At 40.8% G+C, this 24,674-nt stretch overlaps 1 protein-coding gene across 2 annotated transcripts in view; it reads left to right on the top strand.

Annotated features, from left to right (window-relative positions):
* Nucleotides 1-24,674, top strand: part of SIDT1 (SID1 transmembrane family member 1) — an 83,090-nt gene that overhangs the window by 40,513 nt on the left and 17,903 nt on the right. For both annotated transcript variants that reach the window (XM_070406213.1, XM_070406215.1), the window contains exons 6-15: nt 290-373; nt 2,243-2,330; nt 3,711-3,782; nt 4,364-4,457; nt 11,091-11,134; nt 19,452-19,523; nt 20,803-20,948; nt 21,743-21,816; nt 22,766-22,832; nt 24,263-24,336. In XM_070406213.1, coding sequence (XP_070262314.1) covers nt 290-373; nt 2,243-2,330; nt 3,711-3,782; nt 4,364-4,457; nt 11,091-11,134; nt 19,452-19,523; nt 20,803-20,948; nt 21,743-21,816; nt 22,766-22,832; nt 24,263-24,336 — 815 coding nt within the window. The remainder of the gene's footprint in view (nt 1-289; nt 374-2,242; nt 2,331-3,710; nt 3,783-4,363; nt 4,458-11,090; nt 11,135-19,451; nt 19,524-20,802; nt 20,949-21,742; nt 21,817-22,765; nt 22,833-24,262; nt 24,337-24,674) is intronic.

Raw genomic sequence — 24,674 nt, forward strand, 5'->3', positions numbered from 1 at the left:
ATTTAAAAATTTTTATTGTAACATTAAGCCCTTTCTATCAGGTGTTAAGTTAAAAAGTGAAAATGTATTAGAAACCTTAGGACAACTTTTCAGTTCTCTTCCATCTAAAGAGACCTAGACTTTAGAGGACAAGCACCAAGTTTTAGAAAACTGTCTCATGACTGTTCTGGGGGAAAGTTTTATGGTTTATGGCTTAGTAAGGGACTCCACTCTGTGTGTCTAGTATGTGCAGCATACCATGATATGATGTTAATGATGATTCCCTTTTTACCCCTCATGTACATTACAGTGCCCAGTGTATGATCTTGACCACAATGTGGAATTTAATGGTGTCTATCAGTCCATGACCAAGAAAGCTGCCATCACGCTACAGGTGAGACGTCACTTCTGTGGTCACTATTATTGATGATAATTTACCTACTGGAGCAGCACTCAAAGGGAATGCCATTCACTGTGTGCCTTGGATCTCTTTCCTTTCCAATTGGTTTTAAAAAGAAAGATTGAGCCCAGCCGGCATGGCTCAGTGGTTGAACATTGACCTATGAACCAGGAGGTCACGGCTTGATTCCAGGTCAGGGCACATGCCCAGGTTGCAGGCTTGACCCCCCCTGTGGGGCGTGCAGGAGGCAGCCAATCAATGATTCTCTCTCATCATTGATGTTTCTATCTCTCTCTCCCTCTCCCTTCCTCTCTGAAATCAATAAAAATATATTTTAAGAAGAAAGAAAGGAAGGAAGGGAGGGAAGGAGGGAGGGAGGGAGGGAGGGGGAGGGGGGAGGGAGAGAGGGAGGAAGGAAGGAAGGAAAGAAAATGTGCATGAAATCGAAGCTTGGGCGATGTTGGACAATGCTACTGCCAGGTGCCCCATTCCCCCTGGGGAATCTTAGGAACCCATAATGCAATGGGACATATATCTGACAAGCTACCTAGAAAGTAAAGGCAGAATATTTCAATCTACTCAATGGGTGATGCAAATTTAGGGTTAAGTTAACTCATCCATTGAAAGCAATTAAATGTAGAAGAAGAAGAATTTGTATCAATAATAGTAAGCAAAAGAGGACTTCAGCTGGGCAGAATGGACAGCCTTAAGGAATATGGGGTAATAGAGGGCTAAAGGAAGACAAATAATTGGTGATAGAAGATGATTTGACTTTGGGTGGTAGACACACAATGCGATATACAGATCATGTATCATAGAAATGTGCACTTGAAACCTGTGTGGTCCTATTAACCAATGTCACCCCAAGAAATTTAATTTTAAAAACATTTAAAGGAATATGGACCATATTTGTGTAGCAGTTTTGACATTTGTAACTAAATTTTTATTTCAATGGTAATTGTATGTTTGGCAATAAATTGTTACTTCTCTTTTGGGCCCATGATTCTGTCTTTGGCAATTTTCTCAGAGATACCAGAAATTTGGGGATGTTAAGAGAAAACAGAGTTGTAGAAATAGAATAGACCTTAAAAGATCATCTTCCCAACCATGCTTCATTCGTGGATAAGAAAACTGGGACACAAAGAAACAAACTTAGAGAAAGTCAAAGCCAGGACTAACTCGGGTCTCCTGGCTTGTTTTTGCCTCCCTAAACTAAACTATTTATTTAACTGCTGACTGTATGACTTTTAGGAAAGTCATTTATCATTAGACTAGAGGCCCAGTGCATGAGATTCGTGCACTGGAGGGGGGCAGTCCCTCAGCCCAGCCTGCACCCTCTTGAAGTCTGGGACCCCTTGGAGGATGTCACCTGCTGGCTTAGGCCCGATGCCCCCGGGGATGGGGCCTAAGCCGGCAGTCTGACATCCCTCTCACAATTCTAGGCTCTCGCAGTCCGGGACCCCTCACTTCTTACCGCCCACCTGCAGTGGAGGCAGGAGAGGCTCCCGCCACCACCACCGCTCTGCTCACCAGCTGTGAGCCCGGCTTCTGGCTGAGTGGTGCTTCCCCTGTGGGAGCACACTGACCACCAGGGAGCAGCTCCTGCATTAAGCCTTTGCCCCCTGGTGGTCAGTGTGCACCATAGCAACTGGTCATTCCACCGTTCAATTTTCATATTACTCTTTTATTATATAGGATTTTAAAATAATAAAAATCTAATATAGTTAATTTTAAAATAAAGCTCATTAATTTTAAAAAAATATTTAAGTATGAACTATTAAACATAGGCTATTGGCATTATTTATATGGTGCCTATCTTTCTTATCATAAGAACATATTATAAGATTGTTATGTCTTATGCAGAAGAAGGATTTTCCAGGTGAGCAGTTCTTCGTGGTGTTTGTGATAAAGCCTGAAGATTATGCTTGCGGAGGATCTTTCTTCATCCAGGGTAAGAGAGAGTGATGAGTATACTTGGCTACTTGTAAAAACCTGACCCAGGGGAATGGAAGGGAAGTCAAAAGCTCACTTTGGCCCTTATGACCATTTCTAGTCCCAGTAAGTGAGGTCCATCAGCCATGACTTGATAAGGCAGCTGATAGATACTTGAGAATAAAATAAAGGTAAGAAAATGATAAATATAAAAGTATTAGTGATACTACAAAAGGTCACTTAGTGTATTTCAAGATCTTATGCTCTCTCAGACCACATGAAGTTGGCTCTTCACTCAACAAATATTTGCTACTAGAAAGTATTGATTTGTATGCAGCAGACCAAGGTCCATTTTCTAAGATTGGTTTGGTAGCCAAGAGTAGTGGAGCCACTTATATTATTCAGTAGTGATCATTTCCATAAGGATGTGCAAGGAAAAGTGAGTTCTCAATTTTGGTTGCAAAAATTATACCTTGCAAGATAGCAAAGTGGGACAATGACAATGACAGAGGTTGTGTGAGCTCTGAGGCATAATGCAAATGGTTGTCCAGTTACGGAGGAACTACCTTGGGAATAAAATAGGTTGTTGGAAAACACAGGTCCCCAGCAGCTGATGTGATATGTGATCAACACAGAGAGATGTTTATTGTTGAATGTAACATGGTTCCCTTGGTATTTAGGTGAAATTTCTGTTCCTGTATTCTTTACTCTCTTAATTTCATCGCTTTATAGAGTTCTGCTAATGTCCAATGTTCTTTGTTAAACTATATACTCTTTGGTGACTATTTAAGAAAAAACAAGTTCTCACTGGCTAGAAAATACAAGCCAAACTATACCGTGTCTTCCTATTTTCGTAGCTGTTTTCTTCATATGTCTGTGGCATGTTGAGCCATGTGGGTATCAAATAAAGGGTCAAGTCTTCTTTATTGAGCAGGGAGGCTGAAGTCTCATTTGCCTCAATTAGTGCTATCAACTGCATCCAATTTGAATGTTTAACCAGGAGGTATATTAGATGATGTGAAGGTTTGGGAGTTAGGTTTTCCTCTAGTTCAGTGGTTCTCAACCTTGGCTGCACATTAGAATCACCTGGGAATCTTTTTTAAATCCTGATTTCTGGGCCTCATCCTCCAGAAATTCTGTTTCTTTGTTATGGGGTGGGGCCACAACATTAGTAACAAAGAAACAGAATTTCCGGAGGATGAGGCCCAGAAATCAGGATTTTAAAAAGATTCCCAGGTGATTCTAATGTGCAGCCAAGATTGAGAACCACTGCTCTCGTTCTTGCTAAAAGAAAATTCAGCAACCAGAGTTAATTTTGGACCATTTTTGAACAACTGTTCAGATGCCAGGTGAAGAGCCTAATATCTGATCCATTTTTCCTTGTTCTTTTTTTTACCAGAAAAGAAGAACCAGACCTGGAATCTACAACGAACAAAGAACCTTAAAGTGACAATTGTTCCTTCCATTAAAGGTCAGAATTGGCTCTAGGGTTCAGTGGACAGATTCCTATGTCCGGCAGTCAATCATATAATGCAATGCTAACGTCATCCTTCCAGAGAAACATTATAAGAAAACTAACGCTTACCTTAGAGATAGAAGAGAGAATCAGCCCTAACCGGTTTGGCTCAGTGGATAGAGCGTCAGCCTGCGGACTCAAGGGTCACAGGTTCGATTCCGGTCAAGGGCATGTACCTTGGTTGCGGGCACATCCCCAGTAGGGAGTGTGCAGGAGGCAGCTGATCGATGTTTCTAACTCTCTATCCCTCTCCCTTCCTCTCTGTAAAAAATCAATAAAATATATATTAAAAAAAAAAAAAAAAAAAAAAGAAGAGAGAATCAGAGCATTTTGTTAAATCCCTTCCAAAAAGAAAGGGAACTCATTATGAAGCTGTACACAGGCAGCCGTTTGTGGATAATGTCTGGGTGACCTTCATTGGCTTTGCTGCTTTAAATGGAGGCATCTCAGGACTTAAGAATGAGTATGACGAAGACAGGCCTTTGAATCCGTCTGTCCCCCTTTTCTCCTGACTAAAGTTGTTTCTCTTTCCTCAGAATCCGTTTTTGTGAAATCCATTCTTCTCAGCTTCCTCATCTTCTTCTCCTTCTATTTGGGATGCCTGCTGATTGCGTTCGTTCATTATATCCGGTAGGTGGAGAGTTTCAAGAAATGTTAACCCCGTTGCCAGTCTCGGCTTAGTAATTGGAACATTAGGCTTTAGCACCATATTGACTCAGCCCCTAATTGTGTGACCTTGGGCAAGTTACTTAACTTCTCTGTATTTCAGTTTCCTCATCTATAAAATGAGATAATAATTTACTTCATAGAATAATATAACTGCAGTGTTTACGTCAATGTTCTGAATGGAATAAGTGCTGGTAAAATGTTCGTTATTTTAGCAGGAGTAATTTTAGCAGGAATTAGTTATTAATAGCAGGAGTAATATACTTTGATACTACATTCTTACTGTTGTAGCATCAATTTTCCAGTAAAATGTCCCTTAAGAGAGAGAAAAAAGGGAGATAATTAGGCTATAACCTGACCAAGGAAATGCCCTTTCTGAGAGTTTGGAGCTCCCAGTAAAATGAGCTCGTCTCTTCTTGCCTCCTCAGCAGGCCTGAACCTTGAGAATTCCATAGTTGCGGCCTCTGTGAAACAACTACGAAAGCATGGCAGGAGGTTTATATTAAACAAATGTTCTCTCTCCTCTCGAACGTGTAAAGAAAACAAAGCCAGCATAGAGTTTTCAGATTATTGGGCAAGCTCCCATCTGTAGAAAAACCTCATGGCTCAGACAGTGATACAATCATCTCAGTGATGCAGGCCTATCTCTGACTCAAAAATAACTGCTTTTTGTGACCTTTATGAAGCTTTTCAGTTAATAAACTGAAGTCAAAAACCCTGGGATTATCACTGGTCATATCTGGAACCATCTCAGCACTAAAACAATTAAGGAGAATAATTAATTATAAATCATTGCAAAAAAATAGAAATTCATGAATCCATATTGATAAAGAAAGGAAGGGAGGAAGGGAGGAAGGAACAACCTAAATACCTGCAGATGTACATCCAATAAAGTCAACATAGTTACTAAAACTGGTACACATTAGGGAAAGGAGTTATTAACAAATACTGACAGTGTTAAGGAGGACACTTGCCTACAGCACAACACCAAAAGCTGACATAAATATGGAGAGAGTGCTGGAATTAGAAAATCATTGTTTTGCATAAATCAGGTTAAGAATCATCAATGGAGCCGAAACAGGTTTGGCTCAGTGGATAGAGCGTCGGCCTGAGGACTGAAGGGTCCCGGGTTCGATTCCGGTCAAGGGCATGTACCTGGGTTGCGGGCACATCCCCAGTAGGAGATGTGCAGGAGGCGGCTGATCGATGTTTCTCTCTCATCGATGTTTCTAACTCTCTATCTCTCTCCCCTCCTCTCTGTGAAAAATCAATAAAATATATTTAAAAAAAAAAAAAAGAATCATCAATGGATACTAAAACTAGGAGAAAAATCTGATGAGGGTCAAAATATTTTCATGGTCTTTAAATGTATTCTCACAAACTGCTTAGTAGTTGTAAGGGGGGAAATAGTAACCACACAGTGAAGAATTCAGACAATAATTGACTGGGTGATCAAAATTATTATGACTGAGGAAAAGATAAACATCATGTGCCCCCAGATGTGACACTCTGAGAAGGGCACAACATCACGTATATAGTGTTCCAGCCAGAGATGCATATGTTGAATATAACCATAAGGAAAAATTAAACTAAAAATGAAAGTCATTTTATTAAAATTTGTCATAAAAAACAAAGAAAGGCTATGAAAATGTTCCAGGTTGAAGAAAATTAAGGAGATATGACAACTAAAGACAATACCTGATCTTAGACTGGATCTATTACTAGAAGAAAAATAAGCTATAAAGGGCATTATTAGGTCAACTGATAAAATTTTAATACAGACAGTAGATTAGATAAGAGTCTAATATTAATGTTAAATTTGCTGAATTTGACAACTATACTGTGGTTATGTAAGAGAATATCTTTATTCTATTTAAGCCTAAAAGTTCATGGTATGTAATTTACTTTCAAATGGTTCTGAAAAAAATGAGTGTGTGTGTGTATGTGTATATATATATATATATATATATATATATATATATATATACATATATATACACATATATATGTATATATATACCAATTTGTACATATAGACAGAAAGAGACAACTGATAAAGCAAATGGAGTAATATACTAACAATAAGTGAATCTAGGTAAATGGTATGTGACTGTTATATTCTTATAAGAAGATCTCCATAAATTTGAAGTTATTTTCAAATAAAAAGTTAAAAGCAAAGATTCCAGTCTACAGGCAAATATTATACCTAAAAGTACATACATTAATTATCAGCTCAATTAATTTATCAGATTACAATCATTAACAATTAACAAGTACCTGCTCTGTGCCAAACTCTCTAAGCAGATGATCTTGTCTAATGATCCACAGCAATGGGTACTAGTATTATCACCATTTGATCGTGAAGGAAATTGAGGCATAGAGAGATGAAGCAATTTGACCAAGAATTCACAGCCAGTAAATGTTTGAAACCAGACAGCCGGACTCTAGAGCCTTAGCTCTTAAGCAGCCTGGTCAAAATGGGTCTAGAGTGGTCAGGGCATATAAGGGAGGGCAGCTCCAGAATGGATTCACTTGGGAAAAAGGTCCAAAAAGCTTCCAGTTTTGACTCAGATGAGCTTCAATGTCATGGAATAAGAGGTTCGGCTCTTCTGCTTCTCTTAGGAAGACTGTCTGTACTCTTGATGTTTTAGATTTGAGGAGATAGGATTTCACCTCTTTAGTTAGTTAACATGCATAGTCAACACACGGACAAAAAATTAATAGCTGGATATCAATCTCTCTACAGTTGTTATTCAACCTACTGAAGTGAGCACAGTTTTTCAAAGTTGTGCTATAAGGCTCTGTTGAAACCTCAAGCTGCCAGATTACTTTGCTACAGTCAATGCATGAGCAGAGTTTCTTTCCAAATATAGACAAACTGAAAATAGAAATCTGAAGACATAAGAACTAGTTGGCATTCTAAATAGGGGAATAGACTGAGGGAAAATGCTAATACAACTCTTCCTTCATTGAACTAAGCAGAAATAACAGTTTTCTACAAAACCCAAATGAGTCCCCTGCCCCCCCATTATTAATACATGTGGGGTTTTCAGTACCTGCTATGAGATTAGGATGGAAACACTGGTTAGAGCAGTGGTTCTCAACCTTCCTAATGCCGTGACCCTTTAATATAGTTCCTCATGTTGTGGTGACCCCCAATTTCATTGTTACAAATTGAACATAATTAAAGCATAGTGATTAATCACAAAAACAATATGTAATTATATATGTGTTTTCTGATGGTCTTAGGCGACCCCTGTGAAAGGGTCGTTCGGCCCCCAATGGGGTCGCGACCCACAGGTTGAGAACCGCTGGGTTAGAGATATGTCCCCCGCCCTCAAAATGTTTTTATGCTATATTCTCTTGAACACATGACTAAATACCATTTTCCTCCCTTTCTCCAAACCCAATCTAATCAGTGTTTTTGGAGCCCCCACAATGAATGTGCAGGTCCTGGCCCAAGCACTGCATACCTATTCTCTTGTATGTTCCTCTCAACCACCCTACCAGACATTGAGTTCAAACTGCTCAATTCTGGGTGCTCATCCTTCTCTGGATACTTGTATTAGTTATCTATTGCCACAATAATGCTGCATAAAAATCAACCATAAAAACTTCAGTGGCATACATCAATAAATATTTAAGTTTACTCAAAATCTGTGGGTCAGCTGGACTGGGCTGGGATCTTAGCTGGATGTGGTCATAGAATGCAACCAGCTGGCAGGCCATCTAGGAGCTGGCTCTTCTGGACTGCCCTCAGCAGTGCTGGGTCTCCCACCCTCCCGCAGACTAGCCCTGGCTTATTGTATCTCCAGGAGAGATAACAGAAGAGTGTGAGGCCTCCTTAAGACGAGGCTGAGAAATGGTATTACTTCCCCCTCATTCTGTGGGTCAAAACAAGTCATGAGGCCAGTCCAGATTTAAGAAGTGAAGATACGGACTCCACTTTTGATTGAAGGAGCTGGATACAAGATGAGGTGTAGCCATTTTCAATGTCTAACATAGTTCTCATTTACTATTTTTGCCTTTTCTCACTGGATACTGCCTGCCTCACTCAGACTTTGTAAATCATTGAACTCCTCTAATGAAAAATTTTATCAGCTCCAAAAGCTAGGGCAAGCGTGGGTAAAGCCTGTTAATACAAACACACAGTCCAAACACATCATCTTTAATGAGGCCAAATACATAATTGTTTGCCAGTTAATATCACTAAAATTGTTTTTAAAGGGGACTTCAATAGAGCCTTATTTGCCAGCTAAACAGTTAGGCCGAAATTGTAACTGCTCTCCTTAATGATATGCCTTTTTCATTCAACAAATATTTAGTTATCATTTCCTATGTGGCAGGGCCTGTCCTAGAGGTGAAAGATAGAGTGATGAACAAGACAAGCTAGAGTCCTGCTCTAATAGAACTTACATGGTACAGAGAAAAACATATAAGCAAGGAAGCAGTTAATAAAATAATTTCAGCTAGAGAGAGAAGAATAAAGATTCTGGAGTGATAGAGAATGATTGTATTGGGGAAGCTACTTTAGATTTAATTAATTCAGCAAGGAAGACCTCTCAGAACCAAGACTGAATAGCAGAAAGGAGCCAACGATGTGAGGATCTGGGGAGAGAGTGGCCCAGGCAGAGAACAAGAGCAAAAGCCCTGAGGCAGGGATGAATTTGCTGTGTCTAGAGAAAAAAGAGATATGAAGAGAAGTTCCTCCACCAAATTACCAGGATCAGGAGTGTGCCACTTCTGGAGTCCCCGTCTGGAAGAAAATAAGAGCATAGAGCAAAGTACAGGTGCATCTAGCCCCAACCTTCCTCCTCCTCCACTCCAGCCTCATATTCAAAAGGGAGGCTCACTTTGAGGAAGCGGGTAATTCACATTTAAATTTTTGGTAGACATTCTCAAATGGTATATCTCAGTAGCTATTGAGATATAATTCACAGAACATAAAGTTCACCCTTTTACAGTATAAAATTCAGTGGTTTTTAGTGTATTCACAGTTGCACAACCACCACCACTATTTAATTTTCATCACCTCCAAAAAGAAGCTCTGCGTTTACTGAGATTACAAGATACAAGATCAGTATACAAAAATCAATTGGATTTCTATACTCTAGCAATTTACAATTCGAACATGAAATTAAGAAAACAATTCCATTTACAATAGCATTGAAATAATAAAATACTTAATAACACATTTAATTAATTAAAACTACAAAACATCCTTGAAAGAAATTAAAGAGGACTTAAGTAAATGGAAAGATGTCCCATGTTCATGGGTTGGAAGACTTAATATTGTTAAAATGGGATAGTAGGTAGAATAATGGCCCCCAAAAGATGTCCACATACCAATATACAGAACCGGTGAATACGTTACTTTACAGGACAAAAGACATTTTGCAGATGTGATAACGTTATGGAGATTATCCCAGATTATCCATATGGGTATAATGTAATCACAAGGGTCCTTATATAAAAGGGAGACAAGCCCTAACTGGTTTGGCTCAGTGGATAGAGCCTCAGCCTGCGGACTGAAGGGTCCCAGGTTCGATTCCGGTCAAGGGCATGTGCCTTGGTTGCGGGCACATCCCAGTAGGAGGTGTGTAGGAGGCAGCTGATCGATGTTTCTCTCTCATCGATGTTTCTAACTCTCTATCCCTCTCCCTTCCTCTCTGTAAAAAATCAATAAAATATATATTTTTAAAAAATAATAATAAATAAATAAAAGGGAGACAAGAGGGTCAAAGGCAGAAGGAGGAGACGTGATGATGGAAGCAGGGGTTGGAGTCATACACTCTAAAGACAAAGGAAGGGGCCATGAGTCAAAAAGTTGAAACAACCAAATGTCCACCAAGTATAAACCAATAAATGTGATATATCCATACAATGGAATATTAGCCATAAAATGACTGCAGTATTGATTCATCTGTCATATAGATGAACCTTGAAAACATTAAGTGAAAAAAGCCAGTCAAGAAAGACTACGTATAGTATATTTCATTTATAAGAAATGTCCAGAATAGGCAGATTTATAGAGACAGACAGTAGATTAATGGTTGCCAGGAGCTGGGAGGAAGGGGAATAGGGAATGACTGCTAATAGATTTGAGATTTCTTTGGGGGATGACGAAAATGTACTCGAATTAGGTAATAGTGATAGTTGCACAACTTTGTGAACATACTAAAACTCATTGAACTGTGTATATTAAAGGGTGTGTGGATTTTATGGTATGTTAGTTATTTGAAAATGAATGAATCTGAAAATAAATTAATGAATGTGTGTGTGTGTGTGTGTGTGTGTGTGTGTGTGCATGTGCGCGCATACGCACGCGCATCCTCCCATGCACCTCTAGGGGTAGAACTGCTGGATTATATAGTAACTCTATGTTTAACTTTTTGAGGAACTGCCAAACTTTCCCTAAGTGGCTACACCATTTTACAATCCTACTAGCAATGTATCAGAGTCCCAAGTTCTCCACATCCAAAGGCCCATTTTTAAGAGATTCTAGCAGAAAAATCTGCAATAAAGTCTATAGAGGACACAGGTAAAATGCTGAGGTTTTCGCTGCCTTAGGGGCATGTGCATGTGCTTTTTTTGCAGGTTTCAGAGAAAATCCATTGATGGAAGCTTTGGTTCCAATGATGGTAAGAAAAATCCCTGGTTTCAAATCAAATTGATGTCATGTGTATGGTAACACTCCCATTTGGTACTTCTTTTGTCTCTATGCCCTTTGTAATTTCCAATCCCTCCCTTGGTTCCTAACCCACAAAATAGTCTAATCTACAGCCTTTCTACAGAAAATGGAGCTCAGTGAGAACCAATAATTACTGAGATATGGAACTCATACTGAAAACTTTTGCTTGGAGCGTCCCTTGTAATTATCCACAAGTCCATTTGTCAACCATTCATCCTTTTTAAAAGTAAAATCTTTTTGAGGATATAAATTGTTTATACCTATCCCCAAGTTGATTTATGAACAATATTAAAAATGTATTGTTAACTCTAATTCAGAGTTTAATTTTCCCAAATTGAGATAGAAGTGTTTGGTTTATTTTGTTCAAGTAACTAGAAAACTGAAATATTTGAGACTAGCAAATATCATAAGAATAATAACTCTGAGAAATCCAGAGTAATTGATTGTCCAACCATTGTAATATGCCCTTTCCTCTACTCCAAGAATTTGAACAAAGGATTTCAATTGCCCGATACTTTTTATCAAAACTTTTAAAAAATTAAATGTCTTCATTTTTTAAATTGAGATATATGACACTGTATAAGTTTCAGGTATACAACATAAGGAGTCAATATTTGTATGTTGTGTAAAAAGATCACCACAATGAGTTCAGTTAGCACTCATTACCACACATGCACATTTTTTTTTCTTGTGATGAGAACTTTAAAGATCTACCCTCTCAGAAACTTTCAAATATGCAATACAGGATTATTAACTACTAGAGGCCTGTTGCATGAAGAGATTCATGCAATAAGCCGTCCCTTCCCTTGGCTGCTGACACCGCTTTGCCTCTGGCACCCGGGACCCAGGCCTTTGCTCTGGCTGGGCTCCTGCTGGAGCTGGCCCCGGAGCCGTCAGCCTTCACTGCTCTGGCCCCAGGGCCGTCAGGCTTTGCTCCGCCGCTTGGAGCCTACATATGCAAATTAACTGCCATCTTTGTTGGGTTATTTGCATACTCTCCTGATTGGCTGGTTATCGTAGCAAAGGTATGGTCAATTTACATGTTAGTCTATTATTAGGTAAGATAGTCACCATGCTGTACATTAATGACATCTCAGGACTTACTTATTTTATAAATGGAAGTTTGTACTTTTGTACATGTCCTCATTTTTGAAAAGCCTAAATCAGCATGAGTTTCACAGTACTCATACGCCACTTGGCAAAGAGCGATCATTTGGGAAAGGAATGATAAGTGAGACTTGATTTTTAAGTCACAAGCAGCAGATGTTTAGTTTGTGTTTTCAACACTTAAATGAACCCACGGAATCTTAGAAAGACACAAATTGAGCCCCTCCCCCACACACAACCAGCAGGAATTTCCCCCTGCTGCTTCCCCTGCCTTCCTTTGACTTTTGTCTTCCTTACTGTCAGCAGGTCTACTTTTCCAGCCACCCAGGCAATTTTTTAAAATAACATTCAACAGCCATTATAAGAGACTGTGAAAGGAAACCTGCTCTACTGTCATTAAAATGCTAAATACTACTTTCCCTTTTATTCGTAAAATGTTTAGGTAAATTTGCCTTCTCTCTGGATTTCACCTTTTTCTCGCCAGGGCTCCCCAGGTTTTGCTCTTATTTTATGCTTGGTAGAACTGAGAAAGCCTGATTGGTTGGATCCCATTCGGTGCTCTGTGAATGAATACTTTGTTATTTTTATTGTATGAGTGAAGTCATTTTATTATTATAATGATAGTTAAAGGAACACCGTGTTCAGAAGACTCTCCTGAACAGTGAAACATAGGTGCACAGAGCTGGGACTTAGGCCAGATGATTGTCAAAATCAAGAAGGCCCTGAAAATAAGCTAAGAGCTAGAGGTGCCCTTCAGATGGCAGCAGAAATTAATGAATGACTAAAGGAAAAGGAAAGGGAGGGGAAGGGAATGGAAGGGAAGGAAAGGGAAGGGAAGGGAAGGGAAGGGAAGGGAAGGGAAGGGAAGGGAAGGATAAAGGTGCATCAATTAGGTTTCATGTGGCTGCAAGTAACAAGAAAATATATCTCAAACATGCCTAAACCATATGAAGCTCTTCTCCCTGGAAGTTGAGCAGAAAGTTGGGCTTCAGGACTGACTGAGTCAGGTGGCTCTGGTCCTTCCCCTGCCATTTCCTTGGCTCTCCTTTGCTCTCAGTGCTGGTGGTGAGATGGATCAGATTTTTACCCTCACTTGACAATGTCCAGAGGGAAGGACATTTTCAGAAGCAACTTATTCTCACTTTACTGTCCTAAGGTGAATCGTACACTTATTGGTAAACCAGTCACTGCCAAGGAACATATTTACCCACAGATCCATTAAGCCTACTTATAGAATTAGGATGAGATCATCTTTTGCTAAGACCAGGGTTTCTCAAACTCAACATTAATTGACATTACAGGACAGATAGTTCTTTGTTGTTGGGGGCTGTCCTCTGTATTGCAGGAAATTCAACATTTAACCGCATCCTTCACCTCTACCTACTAGAACGCAGCAGTACACTTCCTCCCTGTGACAACTCAGATGTCTCCAGACATTGCCAAATGTCATATTGGGGGCAAAACATTTTCTCCATCTCTGGTTGAGAATCACTGACTTAAACACATGGACTGCCAGGCACAGGTGAGGATACCTGAGCAAAATCCCAGCTTAGTTAGGAAGTGTGGAATAAGAAAGTTCACCACAAAGGGCTTTGAAATAGGGTGGAAATAAAGAATCTTTGTGGCAGAGAGGCTACAGGGAAAGATCAAAGATAATACAACTCGTGTCACAGGACCACTAGTGAGAGGAGACTTAGGTGATTTAAACCAAGAGCAGAGCCCTGACCGGTTTGGCTCAGTGGATAGAGCATCGGCCTGCGGACTGAAGGGTCCCAGGTTCAATTCTGGTCAAGGGCATGTACCTTGGTTGCAGGCACATCCCCAGTGGGGAGTGTTCAGGAGGCAGCTGATCGATGTTTCTAACTCTCTATCCTTCTCCCTTCCTCTCTGTAAAAAATCAATAAAATATATTTAAAAAAAAAAAAAAAAAAAAAGAGCAGAGAAGACAAGATCTACCTTGGAGAAAAACCAGTTAGTGACTTTTTTAAACATATCAAACAGAGCATTGATAAGCCAGCCTCAGAGAGGGACCTTATCTGGAAGCTGAAGTGAGACATTCAGGGAGGAACCTTTGGAGAGGACCAGGATTCAGAAATGTCTGTCTCTCCCCAGGGCCAAGATTAGTGTGACTGTGGAGCTCCAGGAAGTTCAGTGGAGCTCAGAGCTCCAGGAAATGCCTTGGGGGCTTGGGGGCAGCACTATTTTAGTTAGGTAACCACAGGAAGGCTGCATCTGGAGAACCTGCCGACTCCTCTGCAATTGTTATTCTTTGACTTGTCTGCAGTTCTTTAAGTTTTATATGAAATATGTCAACATTGGCTCCAACTATCCTAAAAAGAGGAATAACTTATTTTATACTTCACTAGAGGCCCAGGGCATGAAAATTCATGCACTGGGGGGGGGGGGGGTCCCTCAGCCCAGCCTGCCCCCTCTCACAGTCTGGGAGCCCTCAGGGGTGGGAGGCGACCCAGTGATCAGGGGAAGGCGATGCCCCCATCACACCTCTGTTGCTGCCACTGCCAGCAGCACAAGCCTCGGCCGGCCCTGGTTACCTGAGCCTCGGGTGACCCTGGGTGGCTGGGCAGCTGCCATGGAGGCTTGCCTATGCCTCAGGCCAGCCCTGGACAGCTGACAGGCTGAGGGGACTGGGGGACTCCAGAGGCAGGTGCACAGCAAGGCTGGGCTCTCCTGGGGGTGGGTCCGGCCTTGCCACGCCTGCCACCCCAGCGGTGCTGAGGGGACTGGGCGCCGCCATCTTGTGGCTGTGGGCACCACCATCTTTGAGGGCATGGCAGTCAATTAGCATATTCCCTCCTTATTGGCTGTGGGCACCACCATCTTTGCAATGGCGTGATGGTCAATTGGCATAGTCCCTCTTTATTAGATAGGATTGGATGAAAAAGGAGATGAGACCCTAGAGCCAGATGAAGTGGAAATAGTGCTGGTAAAGAGCTTCTTCCGTCCTTGAAGGGACAATGTATTCTCCATTCATCACTTAGGACTTAAAGCAAGGTTCTCTGGGGTCGTCTGAGGAGTACTAGAAAAAGCTCTGTGCTCTAAAAACCTTTCCTCCACTGGCTCTCTCAGCAGAGAAACCTATATTTCTCATCATTGTTAAAGAGTCTGTACAGAAATTCAGACACCAAGTGGGAAGAGAGATGAATGAAGCATACCTCACAGGCCTGTGGGGCACCTGAGCTGTCACCACGAACCTGGGTGTAGCATAAGGCAAGGTCACTTTTTCAAGTGAGGGAGCTTGACAAACCTGTCAGGTTTGTACATTTAAGAACCATATGGCCAATCCAGTGAACCCTTCCCTGGATAGAGCCATTATTGAGTCAGCCTCTCAGCAAAGAGCAGGGTTCAGAGGGAGTAAGACAAGCAGTGTGTTGAGTCTGGAGATACCAAGGAGCACAGGCATCACCAGGCTCTGGGGCGATGGGTCTCTAATGCTAGTCCTGACCCTCTACTCTTCTTTTTCCAAATTTCCTTGACTTTTCTTGCTCAGTTTTTCCTTTGAGAGGAATTTTATATCCCTCTACAAAGATTCATGGTTTCCTTCATTTTCTCCTCAGCTTTTGAAACAAAACATGAAATTAGTTGGAGTAGGTAGCCAATTGACACAAAAATGGAATTTCATGGCAGCTAGTTCACATCATTTCCGACTCCCTCTTCAGCTTCCCACCTCCTGCGTTCAGAAATGGAAAGAGGCAGGACAGTTATAAATATGAAGTCCCTGAAAGTTCCAAATATACTCAGAATGAAGTGACATTTTTTTCCCTTCACACAGAGCATTTAACATAAAGAGCAAGCATGAAAGCATATCTTTTTCTATGTTAGTAAAGTAGACAGATGGCCAGGGGGTTGTGCTCAGAGAAAAACACAGCAGAACAAGTTTCCTCAATTAGATTAGCTCATTCACAACCTTGTAAGTTTGCTTATTTCCAGCTAGAACATCTTGGTCTGTCCTATGAGCTAATATTTTTGTATTTAACTCTGCTTTCTCAGTACCATACAGATAAGTGTAAAAATGGCTTGCCTTCTAGGACCATTGATCATACTTGAAGTTTGGAAGAAAATGCTTTGGATTTCATGTCTGAAACCCATGTTTTAGACATAAGAAAAATTATCCGATGTTGACCAATCGTATATTTAAATTATACCTATAAAAGTCCACAGAGTTCAAACTTTTTACGTGCTGGCAATTATATTGCACATGAAAATCTTGATGTTCTAAATCGTCACAGAACCCCTGCTGTTGGCTCAGAATGAGGCAGAGCAGAGTGCAGAAATCAGTGACACGTCCAAGCCTGAACAGACCTACACAGCTGGCTTTTTCTTTTTAATGGAGTTGTCATCTAACAAAACAGTGGTTGTTTTTGCTTTCTCGCTTGCTTTGATTTTAGTTTTTGCTTGCGTTTTTTTTTTTCTCTTTTGATCACACACACACAAAAACCATTGGCTCCCACAAACCATTACAACCTCCTGCCAAAACTGACCTCATCAGTTTCCTATGTGCACTTCTGCTTACCTCCTCAGAGGGCTTCTCAGTAACACCAAAATGCCAAAAATTCTGGGTTTTATTATTTTAGTGTCATTCTTCACTTACTATTTGCACATTTATTTTTTAAATTAAATCTTAAATAAGGGACAGCAGTTAATGGTTAAAAATAGGGGGCTTACACTTTAAAAGAAAAAAATGTGAAAGGGACTGAGGGAAATGTAATGGAAAAGACTGAATATAGCACCGAGGGATACGATCAATGCAGTGATTTTTGTGAGACTTCCCACAATGAGCTAGACAGAAAGAAGGCAGGAGCATGGCCCAGTAAGGAATCATTGGCCAGCACAGCAGCCAATGTAAAGAGCAAAGGTTGTGCTTATGGTAGTGGAGATGCGCTTGAGCCTCAACCTGCTTGTCTCTTTTGAAAGATACTCTGGAGCACTCCACCAAAGCAACTTGCTTACTGCCAGTTATTCATATTTTGAAGGAAAACCCTTGTGTTTCTTTCAATTAAGAAAAATTTTAGCTGAGACCAATATAATAAACCAATATCCACCCAATATCAGAGTGATTCTGGGCAAATTACTTGATCTCTCAGCAACTCCCCTTTTGTTGTCTTTAAAATGGTGATAACAATAGCACCCACTTCAGAGGGTTGTTGAAAAATTAAAATTCTTGTAAAGAATTCAAAAAGAGTGTCTGACGCACAGAAAGCTTTCAATAACCATTGGCCAGTAGTAGTGATCGTAGTAGCAGCAGCCACAGCAGCAGTAACAGAAGCATTAGTAATAGTAGGAGTGGTGATGGTAACAGTGTTAGTACTTGTTATAGTACTAGTTATAGTCAATAGTAGCAGCAGCAGAGCTCTGTGCTGTAACTATGGCCATATCTGTCCTAGGTTAAAAAAAAAAAAAAAAAAGTCAATTTGCAGTCACCATCTTCCCATAACACTGTTGTGTGCTCAAAAGATTTAATCTCTCATTAAGAGTCTGAAAGCAACCTGTTTCTATGCCTGGAAATTGGCTGGAAAGTAGAGATGGTGTTGATATCATGCAATTATGGGTAAGTCCAAGAAAGGCCAGGGAACATCTTTCTTTAAATAATAAGAAATATATGAAGTGATCTCCAAGCCTAGGAACAATGCCAGGGAGTCTGCATTCTGAGGGCCCTGGGAACAGCCAGGAATGCTGCCATTAGCTCCATGGTGTTGCTGTCCAGCTACTGAGCCATCAAAGTGAGGAAGGCAATTGAGTCTCCAAGGCCATCAGGTGTCTCTCATCGTCTGGCTAAATATTTTGGACTTGAGATTTAATTTTTTTTTTCATGGAGGAAATGAATGGACAAACAAGGAGTAAAAAAAAAAAATGTGGAAAGACTATAAAGTTGGCTTGCACAACTGGATGGTTTTACTGCCACTAGTGGGAGTGTAGTTTGAGAGCTGAATGAAGAGAGCCAACTGTGACAAACGATGAGTTGTTTGAGGCTTTGGGTCCTTTTACTTGTGTTACACTCCAGCATTTATGTAAACGATAAAGATCCATGTTTTCAATGAAGAAATAGAAATATATTTGCAGTGAGGATATGAAAGAATATTCTCAGTTATGGCTTCACTGAAAAGATATTTCCCTGCTGGCAAGTTACAGATTTTTTTTTTTTTTTTGTCTGTATTGCGACAGAAGCAATCGCATCTCTCAGAAAGCAGATTTCAGTAAGGAATGCCCACCAGCCCGACAATACCCCAGATCCTTGGCAAAGCTCAGGAGACGGTGAAGAATCCCGTGCGTCTCCACAGATGAGTGTGGCATCCAGAAACGTGGCAGCACTAAGTCAGAGTCAGAAACTGCCTAGACACCTGCTCAGATGTATTTTTTAGAGTCTTTTTCTCTCACTGACAACAACCACTTGGCAATAGATACTCCTATTCTACCTCCTCAATATCCCTCAAAATAACCAATGTTCATTCACATCTTTAGCTCATGTTGCTATTATATTGCTCCAAGGAGTGCAGAGATTTCCTTTCCCATCTGGGCTTTTTCAGCCTGTTGTGAGGGTTCTGCTAACTGCTGTAACAAGTAAACCTCCAAATTACAGTGCCTTAATCACAGGCATTTATTTCTGACGGTTTTGTTCAGTGGTGGCCTTGCTCACAGGGATTCAGCACCCATGCTCCTTTGTTCTTGTGATTCTGCAATACTGTCCAGCGAGAATCAGCAGCTTTTCTCTAAAGTACCTGACAGTAAATATGTTAAGCTTTGCCAGTCATATAGTCTCTGTCAAACCTGTTTATTGTAGCTAAAGTCAGCCGTAGACAGACCCAAATGAGTGTGACTATCTCTCAATTCAACTTTATATATGAATACTGAATTTCAATTTCCTAGAATTTTACCTGTCATGACATATTATTTTCCTTTTGATTTTTCCCTCCAATCGTTTAAACATTTAAAAGTCATTCTTAGTCCAAGGGCCATAGAAAAACAGGTGGCAGGCTAGATTTGGCCTGTAGGCCACAGTTTGGTGACTCCTGTATTAGAGTGAAAAGAATATCAAATTTAAAATACTGTGTGCTGATCGTTCAAACTACATAGAAGTGTGTTGTGTTCCTTTGATTTAGCAACTGGACATAAAGTGTGTCCCTCTTTGCTTTGCTTTTTAACAGGCTCTGGAACTCTGGCGGTGTCACATCCCATTGCTGCCAGCACCCCCGAAGGGAGCAGCTATGGGGCAATAGGTATTTCCTACGAGTCTATTCATGGAAGTGCTTCCTAATTCTCCAGCACTAATGACTGTGAGAGCGGGCAAGGCAGTCATCACATACTAGTAAGACTGTATGGTCTTTATAAATGAATTGGTTGGATGACCTGGAAGATTCCTTCCAGTTCTAACTTTCTCCGGTTCTATTATTGTCTCTTGGATCTGCTAGCAACACTTGAGCAGAATTCCCTACAATTGCTTGCCATCAACCTCCCAAGGCCTCCATGGAGGTTTTTTCATACCCGGCCTGACTAGGACTGAAAGATGTGTCAGAGTCTGATGTCAGGCACCCCGACCTCACCTGACCAGCTGTTTCATTCTCAGGTTTCAGGGGAGTAAAGGTGGTCAGAAGACTAAGGCTGAGCTGCAGGTGACCATGGCTGAAGCCCCCCCAGTCTTTTCTTTGGGCTAACTTCATAATCGAACCTGCTCACTGACACCCGGTCATGCACCTGGCAACCCCCAGAGTTCATTAAGTGGCCTGAAGGAAACAGAATTCCCAGCCCTGTCTTTTGGAGCAGGAGTGCTTTGACGCTTCCATGCACTTCCATGACGCTGATTGGCCTATGAATGCTGCACCTCAAATCTCAGTGTGGAGGGACTGGGATCCTGTACCACTTCCCTACTGTTCTGTAACTTTGAGAAGCATGTAGGCTCAGTGCAGGCGACTTATTTCTGGCTCTGCCAGAGCAGGAGCTTTTTTTACTGTTTAGCCATCTAAACAGAAAAAATAAAGCGGAAGTAGGCTCGGCACATGTGTTCATCAAGCTGCACAAATTCCCATCTGCTCTGGGAAGTGTTCACGGGAACATAAGGATTCCTCTTCCTGAGAATGTTGTTTACATTATGTAATTCTAGATGTGGCATGTGGGGGATTTCCGTGTACAAATACTTGATCCACAAGCCATGTAGAGCTGCTGGATATGGGTGTGCTGACAAGTATATGTGGTAGATGCTATACATAACTATGTGCATGCATATGTTTATATATTTATGTTCATATTTTGAATATGAAACAGGAAATATAGCATATTATCTTTGCAACCAATCGTTAACAGAGCAGATGTCTTTATATTCTTAAAAATAGAAGAGGAACATTAAAAGTTCGTTGAGCAGAAATTGAGAGGAAGGCCATGTGTTGTGGGTAAAGTGTTAGTTTTTACTAGTTTGAGTCAGCACTGTGCTTTTCGCAGAGAAGAATGGGCAACCTGGCTTCTTCTGGACTTTGGAAGGCAGATGAGCGTTCTCTGTTTCAGATGAGTCGAGCTCCAGTCCCGGCAGGCAGGTGTCCTCCTCTGATGGGGGGCAGCCATACCAGTCAGACTCGGACAGCTCCGTGGAGGAGAGTGACTTCGACACCATGCCAGACATTGAGAGTGATAAGAACGTCATCCGGACCAAGGTACCTCTGCCTGGCTGTCCTCTCTGAAGGGCAGTTGATTACAACTTCAGCAATGCCTTTGTGTCCTTATTTGTTTTCCTTCAGGCGAAAGTCGTATTTCCCAAAGGGCTTTTTAGATAAACTATAACTATAGACTAGGAGCAATCCTCTAATTAGCACTTCTGTCTGGAGAAAGAAAATGAGAACATTAAAGAGAATAGAGCATCAGAACACCCTCAGGGTCTGAAGTGACAGCTTGTGGACAATAAAGGAGAGAGGGATCCAACCAGATGGAAGAACAGATTCACTGAAGGGTGTAGCTGGGAAAGACTTTCTGGTTCTGTGCGTATCATCCTTTAGGAGTAAAGTGTGCTTCTTTCTGGTGTATACTTACTATATTGTGTTTATCTGGGAAGGTGTATGAGGTGAATTGCACAGTTTCAGTCCTACAATTCAAGAACCACACTGTGGACCTCTTTGAAAACTGGGAAATCAATTCTTGAGATATAAGAAGAATTCGATTCCCACTAGTTTTACATTATGTAATCCTAGATGTGGCATGTGGGGGATTTTCGTGTACAAATACTTGATCCACAAGCCATGTAGAGCTGCTGGATCCTTAATAGTCCAAGAAGAAATACTAAGATTTTTATTATGGTATGCTGGGATAAGCAAGATTAAAAGAAAAATCTTGTTAAATAAATTTAATTACCTAGTAAGGGATTGAACTGAAATTTGTAAAGCTCTCCTTTGTATCTTATGGGGGAAAAAAATGCAAGTACAGTTTTGCATTCTCTTTTTATTTGGCTTCCCAGATGTTCCTTTACCTGTCAGATCTGTCCAGGAAGGACCGGAGAATCATCAGTAAAAAATATAAGATTTATTTTTGGTAAGTAGATGACCAAGAGGGCCATAGTTATCTTTATCAAAATTTGAAGTTTTTTTGTATATGGTACAGTCACTTATATTACAGGTTTTAATGTTTAATGAGGCATAGATATAGGTGTTTCAAGAATCCATGCCACATTCCATAGGAAAAATAAATTATAAAAGGCAACCAGCCCTAAATTAAATAAATACAAAGGAAAAAATAAGAATGGTAGTATGCTCCCATATGTGCAGGGAGCACACCAAATTCTCTTCCAAGAGGCTAATGCAACAATAACATTAATGCCACTACCTTGCATGAGACATGCTAATCTGCGGCCATCTCCTCTTCTCCTCACCAGGCCTTGCTCTTGAACGAACCAGGAATTTCAGGGACTAGATGCCTAGAGCATCTCAGGGTAGCTAGAAACTACCCCAGGATAACCAAACACACTGATGCCACCTCCCTTAGAGCTGAGAGGCTGAGCTGCCTGGCAAGGGCCTCTCCCTCCCCTCAAAATTCCAGGCTGACACTGACGGATCTTCTGATTCCTTTCTCTTCCCAATTATTTTCCCCTTTAATTGGATTCAGACATTAAAGGAAAACAAAGGACAGTGGGGGCCACGTGGAATTTCATAGTGGAACCTTCATTTTGGAACTAAGAGGAATCTAAGAGAGCCACATTCCTTTGTGTGATCCATCTCCCATGACTTGCATTCTGACCATGTTTCCTCTAACAACATCCTTAAGCGATAGATTCTCATTAGTAATTTGGTTAAAACAGAAGAAAGTATTATTTACACTGCTTTACAACTGACTGGAGAAACAAGAACCACATTATCAGTTTCTAATTGCTTTTGTGAGTTGACTAAGGAGTTATGGTGTGAAGGCATTCTTTTTAAAAAAACTTGAATGAAGATTTCATTGTTAATTTGGAAATAGCTATTTCCGGTTCTTTCCGCCTGCATAGGAATATCATCACTATCGCTGTGTTCTATGCACTACCTGTGATCCAGCTGGTCATCACCTACCAGACAGTAAGTGCTGCCCTGAACCCCAGAACCCAAGTTCTCATACTGCAGGGAGAGAGCTTTGCTGTGATGTACAGAGAAAGGTATAACTTGGGATTGGTCCAAAAATTAATTTCCCATTTGGGTTCTAATTGGACTTCTCCAATGCTTCATCTTTGATCTTTAAATCTAATTCCCAATTGTTTTATCAGAGAGAGGCTTGGGACCAGTTGTATTGCTTTGTCTACCAATCCGAAATTATTACCTTGCACTCATTCAGTCATAGTATCTACCAATTGTGCCTATGATTTACCAGTCTGAACTTTTGACCATCATGGGATAATGAGTAAATAAGTTTCCAGGTCAAAACAAAGATGCCTGATGTCTCATTTAGCCTGTGCCCTCTCACTAAGGGGAAATATTTTTTTTATAAAAGTAAAACTAGCTTCATAAAACTAAAAAAAATATTAAAATAAAAAGAAAACAAAATAAAAAATAAACAAACATAAATAATAATTAAAATAGTTTAAGAATCCCTAAAACTCCTTCATAGAATCCAAGGGTCCAGGTCACTTGAGTGACCTTCCCTAGGATTTATTCTCTGTGAGAAAGTCCATTTAGATTAGCACAAAGCTAAAGGTGTTTCCAGTGAAGTGGTTCTCAAACTTTGCTGTGCATTAAAAACATCTGGGGAACTTTTAAAAATCCCGGTGTCCAAGCTGTACCCCATAGCAATTGGATGACAGTCTCTTAAAGTGGAACTAGCCATCAGTATTTATTAAATGCCCGGTGATTCCAGTGTTCAGCCAACTTTGAGAACCAAAGTTCTAATAATATTTAGCCAATTTCGTATTTACTGCATGTACTGCATTATGAGAACAAGTACTTTATGAGGTCTGAATACCACAATTTATAAACTAAATATTCTCTGAATACTTTGGGGCCCTGTCAGAAGACATATCTATACTGTGGTCTGGGAAGATTCTTGATGATAGAGACGGTGGTAAATATGGAAAACTGAACACCATATCCTCGTGTCTACCTGCACTGTGGTTATTTTCACAGAGGATGGGACAGCTTCATGTCCTCCCAGCATTCATCTAGAAAATAGGACATATCATGGCAGTCCTAATAGGCATGTCCCAATGTTAGCATCCTTTGATACTCCTTTTATCATGAGAACAAAGGAAACAAACTCAGTTGAATTCCACCTTGAGGCCGTGTAATGAGGAAGACAGAATATTTCACTTCAAAGCAAGATGGTAGCACCTAAAGGAAATGTGCCTGTGCTGAGGGGAGGTGGCAGATAGTGACCCAGCCTGAGGAGAAGGAGTGCTGGTTGCACTGTGAGTCACGGACAGTCTATCACTGTGAGCAGTCCGGCTCTTTGTGATTTCAGGCTTGGCTCAGGGGACCGAGAAAAACTGCATCTCCGCTTCTCGCTCTTGATTTTGCAGGTGGTAAATGTCACTGGAAACCAGGACATCTGTTACTACAACTTCCTCTGTGCTCACCCTTTGGGCGTCCTGAGGTAAGCCCACTCCACCGGTTGCCCATGAGGCTTTTAGAAAGGCCTTTCTGTGTAATGTTGCAATCTCAGTTTTTAAAAAATACTAAAAACACCTGTGGAAAACTACCCCAGTCATGGATAAAGAGGAATTTAAATCAAGAAGTTGAGACCAGACATGCTTCTCGCATTCCTGTATGAGGCGTCAGGAAATGTTCCTAAAAATAATCTGCTGAGGTGAGGGCAGGGATGTTTTTGGAAACATCAGGTCCCTAGTTGTGATGACACTTTTCCACGGGCATGAGCTGCAAGTACCTTCAATCCATTAAACAACCTCATGAGGTAGACAGTGTTACTGTCGC

This window comes from Myotis yumanensis, unplaced genomic scaffold (genome assembly GCF_028538775.1).
Source record: "Myotis yumanensis isolate MYYU_CA2020_CCGP unplaced genomic scaffold, mMyoYum1.0.hap1 SCAF_2, whole genome shotgun sequence".
Lineage (NCBI taxonomy): Eukaryota > Metazoa > Chordata > Mammalia > Chiroptera > Vespertilionidae > Myotis > Myotis yumanensis.